The following is a 20,049-nucleotide window of genomic DNA, read 5'->3' on the forward strand; positions in this document are numbered from 1 at the left end:
AACATGTACTTTGCACACGACTGAACATGTTCTTTCTGCCCCCTCCTACAACCCTTGCTCCCCAGCTGGGTTCCAGCTCCCATGCTGCAGGCTCTCTCTCTCGTCAGCCTGCCTGCTTCCTCCTCTTCTGAGCAGTTTGCACGTCTCTTTTCCTCTCTCCCCAAAGGCAGCTGACTCCCAAGCTTTGTCTGGTTGCAGCCCAATCAGCACTACCAGATGTCTTGTAAAATTAATTTCCTTTTAGGCTCTTTCCCATGATGCCAAATTCCTTTTCTTTTCCCGAGCAAACTACTGTCACACAAACCTGGTTGTGTCTCACGCTATCTCACCTTTCATTTCCGAAACAAAGACAGCCCTGCACAGTCTAGGAGGAACAGGACTGACCCAAGAAAGCTGCCACAGATATGGTTTGTTGCTTCCCAGAGGGTTGTGCTGGGTGTGCCTTGTGGCTCCCAGGCAGGCAATGCCACCTTTCCTCCCCCAGCTGCATCCCTGTCCCTGAAACAAGGAGCTTGTGCAACCAGGAGAGCTGGTGGGAAGCTGGGACTGCCTTAGATCACGTTAACAGGAGCAAGTTGGGACAGTGAATCACTGCAGCCCAACAGCCTGGACGCGCAAACAGAGCCCCGAACGCAAGGAAGCTACACAGCGCACTGCAGAGCACAGAGCTGAGCACAGGGCCTGCCAGAAACAGGGGGCCAGTCAAACCCCCAGCAGCTTCAACGTGTCCCACACTGGAGAGTCACCCAGAGCACATCTGTTCTTCCAGTCCAGCAGCACAGGACACAAACATCTTACCGCTCAGATGTTTAAACACATCTCTCCTCCCCAAAGTACGCCAAGAAAAAAACATACTTACAGGCACCAAAATCTGTTTGCAGCCAGTGTCCAACACCATGTCCTGTAACATTTTGTCCGAAATGCCACTGAACAACGTATGTCCCGGAGGAAGACTGGCCAAGTGAAGATTAAATAACCGTTTAAGCTCACTCAGGGTGAGTACAAACTGTTTCCTAAACGTTGACGACACAAATGCCTTCAGTTCTTGGGCTACCCGGTCAATGCAGCCTCCAGGCAAGTGGCCGTTTAAAGAGTCCGTGGAGTCCTCTGCGTGGAGGCCGTTGACAATGCCGTTGTTCATACCCTCGTAAGCCGAGGTATCCATTGGCTCCTCATCACTCACAGGCTCCTCTTTAATGTGGATATTGGAAACATCTATCTTGGCTGAGGTGTCATTTGATTTCATCTCTGCCTTCTGCTTCTGGAACTCCTTCTCCAGCTGCCCATAGTTCTGCTTTACTTTTGCTTTAGCCATGTTGACCCTTTGCTCCCCAGAAACCACCAACGCATGAGCTAGTATGAAAAAAAAATACCATGAATCTCACCACAAGCAGAGCTCCAGTCTTGCACAATACTTCTTTATGAGCTCATAGTGAAATAAAACCAGCAAACATCATCCGCTTGTGAAATCCAAGGCATAAACCCAGTTTGCTGATTAGATTTTACTTTTGTTTTTTTACTGACTTTTTCAGTGTATGTCTTTTTTTTAACATGCTGACTGTTGTAAGCCAGATGCTTGGGGAAGGGTGTTCCAGTCAAGGAACCTGAAGCAAAGACAAAGTGCACCCGTTCAATCACTAGGGCCTTTTCCGCAAATCAGGAAACCAGAACACAGACTGCTTATACCTCTCTACTTGGGATCCAAATACTTCTTTACCCAACAACCTTATTATTTTAAGAGTACCTAGTGGCTGGGGGGGACTGCTGCAGCAACTGCCAGAGCCATCACAAGGACGTCCTATAGGCAGAGTGAGGACAATGAAGGTGTTAACAGTGAACCTGAACACCATTTTAGCATGATGTGCACAGCATGAAAGTCTGAGACCCTCTTCTTACTATTACAATCCAGTAATGAGGAGCAAGGGACAGGAGAGAGTCTTTTCCCAGGGAAACCTGCACCTCTTCCCCTGTGTCCGTTCCACACCAGCTACCCAAAGGTGAAACAAAAAGGCATGCTGGCAGCAGACAAACCCAGTCACAATGCCAAAGGACGGAGCGCTGTGTTTAAGGCAAAAGCACGCACAGCACACACACTGTTATCTTCTCTGCTGTCGGGTTTGCTAATCCTCTCCAAATAACTCAACACCTAATCCTTCCAAGCAGGGTATTGAAATGGACACAGGGTATTGAAATGGATTCATATCCTTGTTTGTCAGTTCTGCTTGTATTCTTCATTGGCTCTCGTGCCTGGCAATGAGCCATAGGCCTAGTTAAAAATCTCTGGAATCTCAAGTTTTCACGATTGTCTAGGATTATAGAGCAGCTACTTTAACATTCTCATTAGCATCCATGGTGGAGAAGGATGTCAAAAAGAGACAGCTTCACACCTCCTTACAGCCCCCAGCCAAACACATTCTTCATTAATTGCTCAGCCCTCAACCACAGCGCAGAGAGCACAGTGCAAATGAGGGGAAACAAAAAAATAGTCACCTCATCCAGGTTAGCTTGCAAACGGAGAGGTCAGAATTACCTGTGCACTGGTCCTGTCCCCTCTTCAGGAGCTGCCTACACCGTTACACCACACAAGATGGCTTAAATGAAGTAGTGGATTAACAGAACCATCTGATTTTCCACTAACAAATAGCAAGCCCCCAGTGCCAAGGAATCCTCTCTGCTCTCCTACAAGGGTGCTACAATAAGCTTGTGTCACCCCAACATCACTGATGTTAGTACAGACCAAAATCTGGCTCAAACAATCCAGTGGAAATCACAAGAAAGGAAAAATATTAAACAAGATCGGTCCCCAACACATTCAAAACACCAGAGAGGAACTCCAAATCGCCCAGGAATACAGAAGGATGCATGTGCTTCAAGATGATCCAAGCGCAATTCCATTTACCTGATTGTGCCTCTTGTTTCTTTGGTGTCAAATGTTCCTTTATGAAATTATAGACCTTTTCTAATCTGAAAGACAAAGATAAAATATACCAGGACAGTTTCAGTTGTTATGCCTGCATACAGCCACGCCAGCTTTAGCCACTAGCTAGAAAACTCAGTTTCTCCAGGGAAGCAAGAACGGGAATGCCCTGAATGATGCAGTAACACCCCCATCACACCACTGCCCAGTGACTGCGAGGGGGAAACCTCTGAGGCAATACACATCAAATTATCTATCAATGTCTACGGAAATATTGTATTAGATAGTTCTCTGGTTTTAGCTTATTCCCCCAAATAAAATAAGTCATTTACTTGGCCTGAATGCCCATCCACAGCATATGTTGCCTCTGAACTATATCTGGATGCTTCTTCACAAAGTCTTCATCATAAGGGAGCATGAACTCCCAACCTTTGTTTATTCTTGCCACAGACATGTGCTCTAGGAAGTCTTTCACATCTTCTGGGCAAAGCTAAAAGAAAAAGAACAAAAAATATGGAAGTCAATTTACATAGGACACACGCAGGCACGAGCAATGGGCATCGTTCCATGAGACAGGACGAGCTGGACCAATTTGGTGTATATGGGCCACGTCCATGAAGGCACACCCAGCTAAGTCAGAGACACTCGCCCTTCTCTGCAGCACCAACACTTTCACACAATGTTAAAAACACAGGACTTCAGAGAGCAGTGGTGATTAATCACCTCAAAGTCAAATAGCTACCAGCATGTTTTGTGAAGAAAAGGGAGTTTCCAAATGGAGATGAAAAGACTGTTGTGAAGAGAAGCATATTCTACAATGTTAATCTTATTTTAGAGCTGCAGGTCAGACATGCTGCACCTACACACGCACAGCTTTTAAGTAGTAGTGGATCTTACATTCAAAAATACAGTCTATGCATAAATTGACTCGTGTTTCATCATTTTAATGCATTTTGAAGAAGGACTGTCCTCTTTACTTAATGTTTCTCATTCATTTGCCAGTTTTAGCAGAATACTCAGGCACCTGACTTGCTTCAAAGCTTTTATTCGATATCAATAACTGGTAAACACCAACAGAAGAGTTGCTCTTTTATAACACACCCAAAGCAGAGTAGCAAGCATGGACTGCACAAGCACTCAGTTGGTCAGCTTAATTCAAATTGTGTCTGGCTTTCCACTGAAAGAGATGAGAGGCCAAGATGCATTGCGGTGGCTCACCTACAAGGACAGTCACATCCTGTGCACTTGTGTAACTGTGGGAGATGCTTGAAATGTTTCTAAAAAGGGTACGTATCTACAGCTGCTCCACAGGGAAGGCATGCCTGGTGAGCAACACTGCAAATCAGCAGTAATGCAGATGCTGTGAACTTGAGAAAAGGCTTGAAGCAGCATCCGCTACTGACCTGCAGACAATGTCCAACACTTACCACCCGCTGCTGATTTAGGGAGGGGGAAAAGAAAAAAATATATCACTCACTTTTGTAACTGCTGCCACTTCCTTTCTCACAACCCAGCGGTCCTGCGTGAACTTCCACATCTAGGAATGGAACAAAGGAAAAAACCTAATAACTGTATCAGGCAGTTGCTTTACTGAAGTTGTACTGACCCTGTTCAATGATGTTACCAGAAAAATGGAAACCCCATTCCTTTCAAGTAGATGATTCTCAGCCAGGTAGCAAGAAAACACTTCTGGCCTCAAACAGCCATGATCACAGTATCAAAAGCTTTGAGAGTGTGCAGTTTGCCTTCATGAAACCTGTGACTACAAAAGCTATGAAAACTCTCTTAACTCAAACTCCACTTAGCTTCCAAAAATAAAAAAAAAGACTAACTGCAGTGATGCTGAGACTCATCATCTTAAAGAAACTCCTCATCCACTTCTGCTAATGCACAGGCCTGTAAAGGCTGCTGACTGTTGCTTTTCTGCAGGACACAGACCCCAGGAAGTGCCTGTCCCCTTCTTCAATGCACATCGTGGCCACCGACACTTAGGCTGGGATGGCTGCTCACTCACACACTTGTCCTCGGGTAAAGCAAAAGCTGGGGGCTCTGCAGAGCTCCGCAGGTCTGACACCCTGAGAGGCTGAGGACGGGCTGACAGGGACACACGAGGACTTGAGCAGAACGCTGAACATGACCACTGATTTCTTCCTGAATAGACTACAACCTCTTCTAGTATTTGTGTGAATAATGTTGTGAAGAATACAAAATCTCATTACTGCCAATTTCTTCCTGCCCCACGACGTCGTCTATGCATCCCTCTCTCTGCCCACAAACACACATAACCACCATGCCTGCTTTCGGGCACAGGGCTTTTCTGTTTGAAAGCACAAGAAGCTGCTGTCCAGAGGAGGCAGATCTGCCAGCTCACCCTGCACATCGTTCTGGGGCAGCTGTTTCTCATTAGGCCCTTTGCCCTCAATTAGAGCCTCTGGTACTCAGGTCCTCTGAGTTCATTATGTGAGGAAAAAACAGAAGCTTTCCGAAAAGACACAAAGTACGTTTCCTCCTCCCCAAAGTACAGTACGGAACAGGTGGACACTAAAAGTCACTACTGGCCATAAATATTTTTTTAACCTTATTAATTACCTTACACAAATATATACAGGGAAATAAAGTTCACTTTTTAAGCTAGAACACATTTTCTCCACAGATGCAATACAGCATTACACACTATTTCTGAGCCTTATAACTAGACATTTCACTTTGTCTAAAAGCCAGAAATACTGATGCTTTCTATTTTCTAAAATTTTAACTTTTTCTCTGTTGTAGAGCTAATCAGCAAATTACTTGCCTTTGGGATGAACACAGATCCATTTCTCATGCAAGGTATATCTGACAGAGTTCAAATGAAAATAATTTCCCTTTACATCTTAATCGCTAAAACACTATCGCCTACTTCACTGAGCGTAACTTCTGGTCCCTAGGACTTTATACATGACCTGTCACCTAATTTGCTGTGTCTTGAAGACTTATGTCACTGGGTCACACCTGAATCCAAGTCTCCATATGGCAGTGTCTTGGGCAGACACGAAGACACCATAAAAAGTCAGTTTCAATCACCATCACTTTTATCTTACACTAGTACTGTAATACCCTTAAAGTCTCTTGCACACCATGCTCCTATTAAGACCTAAATACCACAAACAAACTTTGCAAACAAGCCGAACAGTCAAGTCTGACTGAAAAAAGAGAAAGCAATGCACTCATCAGCTTCTCTTTGATGAGGCAGAAGCCATAAACTGAATATGAACTTAGGAACCACTTCGGAACTAAATTCCTTCCATGGTTAGTAAAAATAAACACAATGCAGAGGTTGTTCCTTTTTGCTGTGGCCATGTCTGTGTTTACAAGACCAGTATTCATTTTGACTTCCATGTGCAGCTACTGCTCACAAAAGGTGCCTGGGAACAAAGTCCTTTCACTGATTAGCAGCTCTGGGGAATAAAGTCCTTTTCAAATATCAACAGTGCATGCTCAGGAAGCACAAGGCTTACCCAACCTGCCCTCACGGTCCTGAGCCCACAGAAATAGATCTGGAAAAACAAGCACTTTGTTATCCAGTCCTGGGTTTTCTGTAAGCCCCACAATGTGGCAGCAACACGATAGTGGCTCTCCAGCATGTGTTAGAAAGGGATGAATACTGTTAATGACAGATGATCTGAACCTGCCAGCCAGCCACAATGTCAGTCGACACCAACCCTCCCATGACACACTTGAAACACCACCTTCAGGATTAAAGGACAAATAATTTCTTCGGAGGAAACACCTTATTGCAGGAGAGCAGCAGAGTTTTGCAATGCCATGGCCTCTCAGGCAAACTTCACCTGCATTTTCCTTTAAAAACAACACATACTTTCATACTTACAACAAAGTCTCTGCCTCTACACAGCACTTCTGCAGGGACTCCACTATGCGGACTAGAAGTATCTTTTGGGTAGAGGACATCACTGTTAATTAAAAAGGAAAACGGATTAGTTACTAGGTACTCCAGAAAAACTGCATTGGTAACGATTAACATAACAAACATGTCCTCCCTGTTCTGCAGTTAAATTACACATTTATCCAAAGCATGGTTTTCATTAAAGGAATTAATATCAGTGTAATTACACCACTGCAATTACACTAGTGCAAAAAGGCTTATACCTGCAAAGCACAGCCTTGTGGCTAGCAGATGCGTGCAACACAGGTACAAGCTTTGCTAACAAAGCAAGAACAGCTTGCAAAGCCTATCCTCCCTTGGACTGGTGTAAACAAGACCAGGGTGATCCTAAGAAATGCTTAGGCCAACCTGGCACACAGCCTTGAAGGCGGCATTTAGCCAAAATGCTGATGTATGGGCATAAGGGTTTTTTATTTCCTTCCCAGGAATCAAAGGCTTAAGAGAACAATAGTACAGAATGTCAAGCTCAAACCAAACAGCCTTGAGACCAACTCTACCCTGTGTCCTTGTCTGCTTGCAAGACCAACTGGCTGACATTTGTTAGCATGCCCTCCAAAACCTCAGGGCAACCCAGGTTCAAGATCTTGATTCTACCCAGGCCAAATAAATAGGTCCCCCCTCCATTTAAAGCTCTGATGTGTGCACATGCTGCACTGTTCCCAACCTTCCCAAACACACCACACCTACCAGAGATGCACACAGCTACAACATAAACCCAATCTGAATGCTAATACACTGTCTTTCAACTTGCTTCCAGTTTCTTTCTGGAACGGCTGGATGGACAGCATAAAACTGCTGTAAAAACTGTTCACGTTATTAATCCAGGTCTGTATCACAACAGCTGAAATATATCCTGGCAACCAACCTGCACTGGTAGCTGGTGCCACTCAGCTTAACACAGAGAGATACCCCAGAGACCATAACTCTCCACATGTAGTGCTTCACCCAGGAAAAAACAAACAAACCCAAAACATACTGCACTTTAGACTGCAATTCCCAGTGGTACCCTTCATCCTAACAAACTGGAGGATGATACAGAATCCATTTCATGGGGTACATTCAGTACCCCACACTTGATCTACTAAGTGGGCAATGCCTTCTAGAGGGTAGCTTGCAGCTGGCAAGAGCAGCATCCACTGATGAAGAGCAAGGTGACTGCACAAAGATCTTTCTTTGACTGAATTCAGCTAAGAAATAACATAGCTGACATTGGTTTCATTTTCTGTGTTTATATTTGACACTGATCTCTGGAAGAATTTGGGAGTCCTCTTACAAAAGAACCTGAGTGAAGACAACATCAAAAATCTGACATAACTCAAATGCAAACAACAGATGACATCACTGCTTAGCCATAAGTCTACCTGGGGTAGGTATTAAGGTATTACCCCTTAACATCAGCCCTTTGAATTTTGAATATCTGACTGCATTAAAAAGCATCAAACATTAAATCAAGGTTGTACAGTGCTGTGAGCTAAGCAGATGGCCACTTTGGGACACAATGAAGATTAGTATATAAAATCCATTGTTCTGATCCTCTCCTTAAAGCAGAAAATCATATTCCAGTAACAAAGAGGAGCCATACCTCTTCACCACCCAGTTTCCCTGGACCAGCATCGCCACCTGCTGTATACAGCGCAGAACTGCCGTAGAGTCAGTCCCAGAGCCCAGCAAACTCATCAGATTTGCAAACGGCATGACCTTCACTGAAAGGCAAAATACACACCAAATTGAGGGTTTCTTCAGAGCACATGATAGATAGATTTATAAATCTAGGATAATATGATTTATAAGGAAGTTCATGGTCAAAGATATATCTTGGAAAAAAATCCAAAACCTAAGTTCTAAGTCTCCCCCTTGGACTACAGTCCAGCATCTGTTCCAAAAATATCTGCTAGTGCTGCATCAAAGTTGATTATCTTAACTGGTCCCAAATTAACACATTAAAAAAAAATTAAAAACAATCTATTCCTTTGGCAATATTTGGAAACAGAGACACCTGACAAGACAGGAAGCTCTTGAGGCAAAGTCCTCAGGATTTTGCTCTTATCAGATAGTAAACTCTGAACAGACAAAATAAAAACCCCAGATGACACTCATAAAGTGGGTATTACTGAAAACTTCCCGGAAAATGCTGAAGTGCAGCTTGCTGCATTAACCTTCAACTTGTAATTCACACTCAGACCCCACATTCTAGGAGATACCTGCTGCAATACATGTATCCAGAAAGCTACCATCAGATTAGGAATTATTTTAAGAGTAAATTGACTGCGAACATTCAGAGCAGCAGTCACATCTGCTGTTACTGCTCTTGCCTGCACGGCAGGTCTTCTTAAGGAAAGGCTCAAGATTTGGATTCTTCACAGAATCAGAGAGCCAGACTCCACCTGGTGGGGTGACAGGACTGGTACTCCTAGGAAAGGTCCCTTATCTGAAGCAATTAGAAGTCACAGAGTGAAGTGCAAGTGTTGTTACAAAAACTACAAACCGTTCTTCATCAGGATCTTAATCTGATCAGCGAGGGGTAAAGTTCTCAGCTGGGCCATGGAAAGCACGTTGCTTGGAGCCATTGGTTTGTCACTGCGGATAAACAAACAGTTGCAGCCCATGAAAAAGAGCATCCAGCCTATCTGGACTTCAAACATTCTGTACAAACACTTACTTCTCTTCCTCTACGCTTGGAGGCATCAGCATCATTAAATATTCACTATAAGAAAATAAAAGAAAACACGTCCTTAATGCTTGTCTTGGGACTTCCCAGGCTTAAGTACAGTTATTTCTTGCTTAGAGCAACCCTACTTGTGTGAGTTGACAAAACAAACATTAGCCTGAAAAGAAAGGTCTCCCCTTTCCTCTCTTACTTTCCTCTGTGAACTTAGCACTAGAAAATGCTACTGACATTCATGTGCCTGAAGAAAAGGTGTGAAATAAATGTGAGCCAGAATCCCAGCTCTTCTGTACATTAGAAGTGTCCAGCGGAATTGCAAGAGTAAACACATTAAACACGGGTGCTCTGCCACAGCAGTAAGAGGAGCCACGTGAAGTCCTGTAGACACAGAATCAGGCCAGCAATAAGCAAAAAGTCTTTTCCACCCATGTAATTACTAGTGTCTGTGAGGAAAGAACCCAAAAGAATTCTCAGAACACCTAGCACTCTTCCACTGAGATGTTAAATGTTAAGAAAAAACACACCCACACCATTAAACAGAGAGAGAGTTGCTATTTTCCTATTACTTGGGCCATGGTTCTATCAGATTACGGCAAGGCACTAGTACTGACTGGATCATGGGAAGATTCCTGTACAGCTGCAGTCAGCAAGAAACAAAGCCAAACAAGTTTCAAGTGGTTTCAGGTGTCTCTCACAAATCACAAAATAAAGTTTTCCAAGATCTGCTAACCACAGAAGTTACTGGCTTCAGAGTTTGAATTTATTTTAACCACAAGGAGCTTTTATTTTAGTTTTCCTTTACAGTATTCACAGCCCAAATAATGCAGGGTTGTGGTAACGTACGAGAGGCTACAAACCCAAGTGAGAACAACTAATTTTAATCTCACAGTACAGGGAAACAAAGAAAGAAATCTGAATAAGCTGAAGGCTAGCTTGTTTCTGTATTTTTTAAACAATTCCATTTTTATCATGTATAGAATTATCAAAGATCGGACTTTTAAACAATACACTTACTTATTACTCAGAAAACAATCCCAACAAATGACTACAATTTCTGTAGGAAACCACCAACCATTACCTGGGAGATTTAATTAATTCCGTGTTTTCAGCAAGGCCGTGACCTTGACTAAATAAATATTGGCGCTCATGTTCAGAACGGCTATCCTGGAGATACAGAGAAAACCAAGAGTCACTACCACATACTGAAAACATACAAAATGCCAGAGAGCTAGATTCTTCATTCCAGACTGTGACCACCCTGTCATTACTGCACCATTCAAGCATTCCACATCACTAACTGATGTTCTATTTTCACTTTCTTGAATGATGCTCATGGGATGTGGAAACGTTTCTGTCGCTATGACTTAAAAGTCTCCTGACATGCATTGCATGTGGGTCAGACAAACAGGATTTCTGACACCCAGCAGACTGAGTTCACCAAGTGTTTCACAAAGTCCAGTTCATATTCCAAGACCCGAGTGATTCTTGTACTCAGAGCTCCCTTCTTGTTTGTCCAGCTCTCAGTTTTAAACGTTTTCCAGTGTGGAGATCCCACAGCATTATCCAGTAGAGGAGCTACAGAGCACTGAAGGCTCTGTTCAAGCCTGCAGACCTACTTTTGTTCATTAGCTTTTGATGATTCCCTGACTCTCACGGGCTCAGATTTAAAAACAGTTCTAGACTTGGTTGAACCTTCAGGCCCAGGCAGCCTCCTCAACAGCCAGCACACACTTACCTTTAAGCCATAATAATGTAGATGAACCCAGTGCTCTTCTGCTTGTCTCTTCTGCAGGAACTCATAGGACTGAACACGTCTTTGACGAGCTTGTTCGGTCTCAGGGCGGGAGAATCTTACCTAGAAGATTTGGGCATCATTAAATACAGCCCCCAAATCCCCCAAAACAAAACATGTGCATGATTTGTTTGGTACATAAGCTAGGGGTCCCAGCTCAAATGAATCATTCCTTGTTGTGAGTGCCATTTTTATGCTTGTACAACAAGTGCAAGTCCATCCTGCTTCTCCCTGCCAAGCACAGGGTCAGCAGAACTAGCTGAGGTTTCCTGTCCTTTTATTTGGGTGTGAACTGTTATGCTTTCTTGTGAACTGTTGCCTGAACTACTATAAAAAGGAAATTTGGACATACAGTAATTTGCTTAACATCATCTTCAGCTTCATCCTGGGACGAATCACCACCTGCCAAAAAAATACAACAGAATAAACACAGTAGTACAGTAAAAGAGCCAAAGCCCAAACTTTAACTGTCTGGGGGGTCCCTGCAGGAAGAAAATGGTAGCAAGAACTAAAAAAGTGAGTTCAGTCCCAGCTTGCCAAACTATGCAATGTATGACAGCACCACACTGCTGCTGCGACAGGAGATACTGCACCCATAACCTCTGCAGTGCAACTTCGCAGTGGCAGGGGGGACACGCTCCTTACTGCTGCCCTTCGGCAGCACCCACCACCTCCCACTCCACTCCCAATCCCTCACGCTATTCCCACAAAAGCATTTATGCAGCAACATTGAAAATAAGGTCAGTGAAACAATCTGAGAAATAGCCTTATAATCAATATGTTGTCATAAATAACAACTTCAGAATAGAACGACTCTTATCAGTAGAATTACAGAGAGAACTTGTATCTCAGCTCCTAAAAGAAAACACAACTCATGGAGCATTTACCTTCATTAGCAGCTTCTCTTTCTCTGTGTTTTGCATCAGCCTTGTCCAAGTAGGTGAAGCTTGGCCTCAGCTGAAGAATTCCATGTAGTGGAGTCAGGTGAAGTTCACCTGAAAAAGAGAATTAACGTTGGTTAAAATCATTTCTTCCACTGTGCTAGGACAGCACTTTTCATTACCTCTCTAGCTCTGTAAAGGCACAGCTTCAATTGAACATAAATATTTAATACAGTAAAACGGGATTGAAATGAAAAATTCATCCAGTGTGCAGGATTTCACAGGAGTATGAAAGACCAAGACCTATTTTTGTTACTGTCCTTTCTGTGTTGAAACCAGATCTTGTAGAGAGCCACATTCTGGCTCAGACCTGACCTAGAGTTCAGGAGACTCTCAGTAAAATAGTTATTCCTGAAAACAACCTACATATTTTCATCTCAAATGATCCTCGGATAAAAACTCTGTGATGGCATTAGAAGGCAAGAGAGGGGCAAAAGATTTGAACATGAAAACGAGACAGACACAATTCGCTGGAGATAGTAATATAAATAACAATGATAAATTTATGCTACAAATGTGTATTATTTCAGGCCATCGTGCACTGTTAAGATCCTGGAGGCATTTACAAACCCACAGTGTTCAGATATAATATTTAGAATTTTGCTAGACCTTGTCAAGCACTCTGAGGGCACTGATAAGGAAAAATCTTCCTTTCTCTAAAGATGCATCAGTCAGTTAAAATTGAGGCTAGAAAAAAAAAAAGAATTGGTCTTATTTTAACTTTGAAAAAGCATGATTCACTGATGTGAGGGGTCTGCAAAAGAAACTTACCTTTTTTATAGACAGCAGCTGCATAGCGGGAAACATTACTCGCAGCTTGCGAAGAGCAGAAAGTTTGCTTGTCCATCAGCTTCCTGCAGACAGATGAATGCTGTGAGATTGTATTCTACAGGCCATGTGGCATTAAAGGTCTGAAAGCACCAATTCTTGAAATGGACTAGCAACAACTGCAGCAAATATATATACTCATCTTTCTGTTTGCAATTCAGAATTCATGAAGAACACCAAAAAACATAGGTTACCTCCAAGAATTCTTGCTATTTGTGTCCAAAGCAACCCCTAAGACTGTACAGCCACTTGTTCTCACCGTTCCCTGGTGGACATACCTATATCTATGCTCACCACAAAAAGGAAATGAGGGCAAAAAGGACACCTACGAGGAATAGGTGCTTGTTTCATCTGTACATGTGCCATCTACGTTGAGAGCAATCTGTTCTCCTTTGCTGCGACAGTAGTTAGGATTCAAAGTATCAATGGCCATTTCAAGTTCAACCTAAATAATACGAAAGGAAAGACAGCGAATTACCATGATAGAAGCACAAATATATAAATTAAAATTCAGTCCCACACTTGCTAACATTTCCAAGCAATATCCTTCCAGCCTCCCCGACACTGAGGATCCATTCAGAATCTCTCAAACTTAAGGTACATTTCTTTCTAGTTTGAGTACCAAGCAGTGTAACGTAACTACATCCTCTCTAGAGGCAAAGGCCTTGTTGCTGGTAAGTTTGAGACTGCAGTAGTTACCACTGACTTTCTGGTTATTCCTGATTTACACTGGTCCAATTAGAGAAACAAGCTCCAAGCTTTTACTTACAAGGAGAACTATTGCCCACCTCAAACTTTATACTTCAGACTAATGATAAAAATAAGTGTTTTCTTGCATGACATATCTCTTTATATACTGTAACAATACAGTATATATATTCTTCCTCAGGTGTGCCAAAGCCTTCATAAATTTGCATATCACAGCTGCTGTCTCATTTTTCTTCCCCTTTATATTACTCGTAAACTGAACTAGTTACAAGTCCCTGGATGAGATAGCAGATTTACAAGCCTACACAGGGCTTACAATGCAAATATTTGCTAATTTTAACAGAAGACTTCCTGAACACAACATGAATCCTAACTCCAAAGTTTACACAAGTGTTCTCCTAACCACTTCCCAGAACAAAACACTAATATCACAAACATTTATTTCTGCATTTTTTATATAAGGCATTTAAAAATCATAGCCATGGTTTTCGGGTACATTTGCAAGCAAGTGCAATCATTCTGGCTCGGGCTTCACTTTTCACTACCTGTACATCCTCACTGATTTCAAAAGGATTGTAGATGATTCACAGCCGGGCAAGAGAGAAATCAAGAGCTGCACAGACACCGACAGACAGAGCACGCTTCCAAAGCTCAGCTTTTCTGAATGCTGTAAAGGCCTTTTAAATCAAGCTATATTAGCACAAGCACCTACAGACTGAACTAGTACCAGTATCTACGTTTCCCTGAGTGACTCTATTTTATATTAAAAGAATGACTTTTCTATCATGACTTTGATTCCTCTCCTTTATAAACTACTCTTATTCTAACCTCTACATTACAGACACAATGAAAGACTCCCCCATACCTCCAAGGACAGAGATCTGCTCCTGCAAGTAGTTGCACAGTTTTAACAACATAATAGCACAATACACTTTTCTTAAGTACATTCTACCCAACATTAAACAACTCTTACAGACTGAACTCAAATGATGACCAACCTTTTGCTGCTTTGGTTTTATCTTCGCTGATAAATGTGTAACATCATCGTATGTCATGGATGCTGGACGAATAGGATACTGGAAAACAAATCCATTTTACAAAATCCTCCTCATTTAAAGATCAAAGAATTTCACAGAAATGAACTCAATCTTCCCTCTCCCCATACATGTAGATCCACTTGCCAGATGGATACAAGACATCAAGGAAAGAAATAACGTGACTGATTTGTGAGTCATCAGGGGATTTGGGAGTATGACCTATAAGCCTGTTGCTTTCCGCCCAAGCCTTTGTCACTACACAACCTTCTTCACGGCAGAAATCAGTGATGACAGAAGATGGCCTAGAGACTGAAGATTTGTCCAAACCATGATAAAAAGACACCATCTACTAAAAGCACTCCCTTAGGGTGGTTCAAGGCAGTGATTTAATGACAAGTCTGTGCCATAAATGACCAACCCTCTCCTGGCAATGATTTAATACTAAATGTTTGAACTGACTGAGACCCAAACAGACTTGCCCATATCCCAGATCTTGGCATGCTGAAGCAGTAAGAAAAGTTACTGCTCTGAATTAGCTTCAAACAAACTATCACTGCATAAAAGTTAACTGAAATACCTGAAACAGATACAGCTTCTCCAGTAGACTTCTGGCCAGGAACACGTCAATCTAGAAAGCAAAACAAATTACTTTCATCAGACACCAACTGTAATTGATGGAGCCTCAGACAAAACTACAAACCCTAGAGCTCAAATACAGGAAATTTTAGCTTTTCATTACAAACTCTAACATAAAACATATTCGTGAGTCTCTTGTCAAAGGTATCCTCTCTGCTGATTTTGACATGAAAATCTGCAGTTAGCCTTTTTTAAAAAAACAAACAAACCCCCCACTACGATAATGCAGCAGACAGTGGCTCTAGCTGTGTTTTTTCTTTCTAAGGAAACTTGACAAACAAAACTGAAATGAAAGATGAAAAATTTTTGAGGGGCTGAAGTGAATCTGCTACCACAATTAAAGAAAGGGAGGAAGTTCTCTCTTTGGCAGTATGACTGAAAATAACTTCATTACGAGTATTTTGTCATAAAATCTTTCTAAATTAGACAAGAGACACCCACATCCAAAATCTAATTCAATACCATTTTGCCACCAGCACCGAAAATCCACAGATGTTTTATGAATATCACATACAGAAGCTGCCTTTTTGTATACATTTAAATACATTCCTCACAGTTCCTACCCCTTTTCTTATGGCTTTCCTCCTTCCTATGAGCTTGCCCTTCCTTGTACTTCTGGTGTGTAAATTCAGACACAAAGCAAACAGGATACTGTGGCTACTCTTTGCGACACAGCAGTTCTTTAAAGAAGACCAGAATCAGAGCACAACTGCTTGTTTTAGCAGAAGACATGAAAAATTTTAGCTTCACATTTAGCAGATAACAACTCAAAGTCATTCAATTTTTACAGGTCTCAGAGACATGAGATGGAGTCACCGGAGATACAGAGGTACAATGAAGTTCTCACCTGTATTCCTTTTCTGACATGGAAAGACTACAAAGGGTGAAAAACCTAAGCAGAATGGACACCATTATTTTGGCAAAATATACCATGAGCCATATACTTGGCCCATACAACATATTTCCTTGCACAGAGCCAGATGTCAGTTATAAGACAACCACAGATGTTGACCACATATTGTTTCAGCAATGTAAGAACACTGGGAACTAGAATAACAACACAAAAAAACCCCCTCATGTACAATCACTGCTGCCACAAGGCACTTTTACCTCTTGTATAATTGGATCATCTTCTTCATTTGCCATGCTAGGATACAAAAAGCTTTTTCTTGGCTTATTCCTTGGCACAACCTGAAAGAAAACAGAAATGGCATATGAGTCATTACATCTGTGCCATGCACCACGTGTAGCCTAGAGTATTTGTTCAAGTTAACTCCGTTCCTTTCAGTGGTAATCTGTTCAGTCTGTTTTTCCAAGGAGTATATGTGTTTGCATGATCAGGTCCCTAATACTCCACAATCTTGAACAACCACCACCAAATTTAAGAGACATGCAAACGTCTCAAAAATAGGCAAGTTCTTGTAACCTTCCTGAAAGCCGGCAGTTAAGTGAGAATGAGGGCACTGAATCAGTGCTCTACAGAGGGAAAGGCCTTTTGTACTTGCACAAACTATATATCTTGTATACTGCATAGCTATAACACATGGGGAGCAGCCGGTTTTCCAGTCAGCACATTTACAGTGCACTGGCTGGTCCGTCAGCACGTGTGAGCTCTGAAACTGCCCCTGCAGTTGTCACTGTCACTAAGGACGATGCCATGCGCCTCACGAGCTTCGCTCCTCAGAAAAATACCTTGAAAGCAGAAAATTGAGAAAGTTCACAGCTAAAGAGCTGGGAGAAGAAAAAAGCCTGTATGAACCCTGTGCTTGGGACCAGTCAATACTCCCACCTCTGAATGTGTTGATCTTGACTTCATCTGCCTGACCTGTTGCAGCCTTGTCTCCTGACCCATCACTCTTCAGCCTGTATTGCTACATGAGAGCTCCAAAATACATTTCTCTGTCTTTCTTGGGGTCATTCAAAATCATCAGAACAACAGATTTTACTTCATAACTACACCAAAGAAAATAAGATATTAACTGGGGATTGGGTGCTCTAGAACAAAGAATCACCGTGTTCAATCTAGTGCTGGAGTCAACAAAAAATGATCCCTCAGCTAAAGCAACAATAGTTTTCTCCCTGCTGAAATCAAACAAAAGGATTTGCAAATTACTGGGATGCCATTGCAACAATGTTAATTAATCCAGATCATTTAAGACACCATTAACCAGCCAGTGCTGGTCAAGACAGGCATAAAAAACAAGATCTCTCACAAACTGACCACCACAGGTTTTAACACCAAAGATAGTCAGGCAGAGAAATAAGGTCTGTATTCAGGAACACTACCTCCCTGCCTTCTCCTCCCCAGCCCAGCTGCTTCTTTGCTGGGCCTCCCCCAGGGGAGGGAAAGAAGCCCCATCCAGGATCAGCTGGCGCTAGCGGCTGCGAGAGAAGGAGCCAGTGGCCATGGTACATGGTGCATCCTAGACAGTGGCATTTTTTTGTTTAAATATACAAGCCACCACACAATTTAACCAGCAAAGTATATTTGAACACACTTGCAGATTCCTCAAAACATTAATATACACACAGCTGAAGAAACCTTTCAGAGAGGCTGGACAGGCATTCTGGATAAGAGTGTTACATTACTACGTAGGCAAATTTCCACTCAGGCAACACCTCTGGTTTATTTACACTGCTTCTGCCATGCCACCTAGAAATATGAGTTCATATTTTTTCACTTACGGGTTCTCCACGACCAAAAATGTGCCCCTCCCAGTACTGAACTGGAACTTTCAATTTCTTTATGCACCAGCATATCTCGGGCTCTTCCCACCATACACCTGTGTTTGAAAATTTACCACTCAATAATATTTCAAATTAATATTTGCACTCAATAATATTTCAAATTAATATTTGAAATAATGTTCTAGAAATGCAAAACCTTCAAGGCAAAAAGCCAGTATGTTCAGCTAACCACGGGCTGGGGCTGCTACTGCACAACTGTATGTGATATCAGATTGATATCAGAGTATTTTCTGTGATCAGGCACTCAGTTCTCCCAAAAAAATACATGCATGAAAACGTTGTTTTAAAGAAATGAGATTTGTCATTCCAATCTTGCTTTCCCCACACACATCCCCTGGGTGGTCTGACACTGCAGGCCCAGGGAAAGCCGGCCTGATAGCTCTGCAGCAAATGGACCGATCGCAGCTCCCATTCAGAACAGAGCTGATGACAGGAGGATGCCCCAGATATGCAAGAACACGTGATAACACCCAGAAGGTGGGAGACTTGAGTCCAAACCTTCTGTCCTCACCCCTGTGAGAGAACTGAGAACCACCCTTCCCTTCTTAGCCTGAGCACCAACTATGTGCTACCTGTCCTTTCTCTCTTGAGAAAGTGATCTGCTTTCCAGAGGAGAAATTAAGATTCCTTGGGCTAAGGAGAGAAACGGAGCCTGAAAGATTTGGTCTCTGGTCCCTCTTCTAACGCTGCTTACACAATTACACACAAAATCTCTTTGTGAATCCAGCTGTCGGTATTCAAGGAAAATGTCATATTACAGAGATCACATTTTTTTCTTATTCATTTGAGGATAAAGAATGACTATAGTTCCTTTTATTGGAGTATCAGGATGACAAGTCTATAAATAGGAAGCATGTCCCAGCACAATTCATAATACTCATGCAACCTGAAGGAATCCTGTGAATCAGAATGAAGCTTTCATGGAAGGCATGCAGACACCATTCTATGTCTACACTATATATATGCACACAGTGATGTTCATTTCTGCATTTGTCATATGTATTTGCACATATGACATCACAAGGGTTACAGAATGGAATTAAGCACAGGAGATAGCAAACATGGTCAGCGCAGTTTCAAATTTCCTTTAGGCTGAATTGTTTTCTTTTAAAAGGGACTTTTCTTTGAGATGCAAATCAATATTAATGCAAGTTACTAGTATGAATCATTAAACTTTAGAGCAGCTTGCACAAGAGCAAGAGATTTATATCTTCTCATTTCTCCCACAACGTGACCAAAGCCAGGACCAATGAAACCACTCATTAGCTGCCCATAACATCACCAATTTAGAACCAATGAAGAAAAATATTGTGGTTAAAGAACTGTAAAAATCAGTGATGAAACAGCTGAATCCTATCTCTGAGTTTGAGCTCAGAAGGCCATTTGGGTACTAGAGCTATCTTTTCTTAATACCAAAGACTTTAATATATTAAACTGTAAGTAGGAAAATTGCAAATCTGCACGTCCTCTGACACACTTTTAGCGAGTCCTGCAAGAAACGCTCCAGCATTTCATTGGAACCTAAATTTGTCAATAATAACGGATCCCCAAAATGCCAACACTGAAACCTGAAATATTCTTCATACATAATTATGCATTAAAGAAAAGGCTGGGAACACCTGCCACATCAGTGCCATGAATGAGCAAAGTGGGAAAAGTGCCACCTTCTGAATCAGTACCATAATTTCCTCCAGCACCTGGACTTTTTTGTGCAGGGGGGCTCTCAGTCCATCCCCAGCACCAATCCCCCAGCTCGGGGTGGCCCATGGCACATGGTAAAATGGAAGCTGCAAAAGAAGCTGAAGCACCTTCCAAACATTTATGATAATTACAA

General features: G+C 42.3%; 1 protein-coding gene across 1 annotated transcript in view; it reads right to left on the minus strand.

Annotated features, from left to right (window-relative positions):
• The window catches only part of POLR3E (RNA polymerase III subunit E), a 28,629-nt gene that overhangs the window by 7,491 nt on the left and 1,089 nt on the right, over positions 1 to 20,049 (minus strand). Inside the window, exons 2-18 of the mRNA XM_080353834.1 lie at positions 16,578 to 16,658; positions 15,409 to 15,459; positions 14,793 to 14,870; positions 13,416 to 13,531; positions 13,030 to 13,112; positions 12,205 to 12,312; positions 11,670 to 11,719; positions 11,261 to 11,380; positions 10,604 to 10,689; positions 9,520 to 9,564; positions 9,346 to 9,437; positions 8,443 to 8,563; positions 6,786 to 6,867; positions 4,395 to 4,454; positions 3,250 to 3,407; positions 2,900 to 2,964; positions 860 to 1,353 (exon numbers count right to left, since the gene is read on the minus strand). Coding sequence (XP_080209960.1) covers positions 860 to 1,353; positions 2,900 to 2,964; positions 3,250 to 3,407; positions 4,395 to 4,454; positions 6,786 to 6,867; positions 8,443 to 8,563; positions 9,346 to 9,437; positions 9,520 to 9,564; positions 10,604 to 10,689; positions 11,261 to 11,380; positions 11,670 to 11,719; positions 12,205 to 12,312; positions 13,030 to 13,112; positions 13,416 to 13,531; positions 14,793 to 14,870; positions 15,409 to 15,459; positions 16,578 to 16,613 — 1,845 coding nt within the window. The 5' untranslated portion in view covers positions 16,614 to 16,658. The remainder of the gene's footprint in view (positions 1 to 859; positions 1,354 to 2,899; positions 2,965 to 3,249; positions 3,408 to 4,394; positions 4,455 to 6,785; positions 6,868 to 8,442; positions 8,564 to 9,345; positions 9,438 to 9,519; positions 9,565 to 10,603; positions 10,690 to 11,260; positions 11,381 to 11,669; positions 11,720 to 12,204; positions 12,313 to 13,029; positions 13,113 to 13,415; positions 13,532 to 14,792; positions 14,871 to 15,408; positions 15,460 to 16,577; positions 16,659 to 20,049) is intronic.

The sequence above is a fragment of the Nesoenas mayeri genome, assembly GCF_963082525.1.
Source record: "Nesoenas mayeri genome assembly, chromosome: 15".
NCBI lineage: Eukaryota > Metazoa > Chordata > Aves > Columbiformes > Columbidae > Nesoenas > Nesoenas mayeri.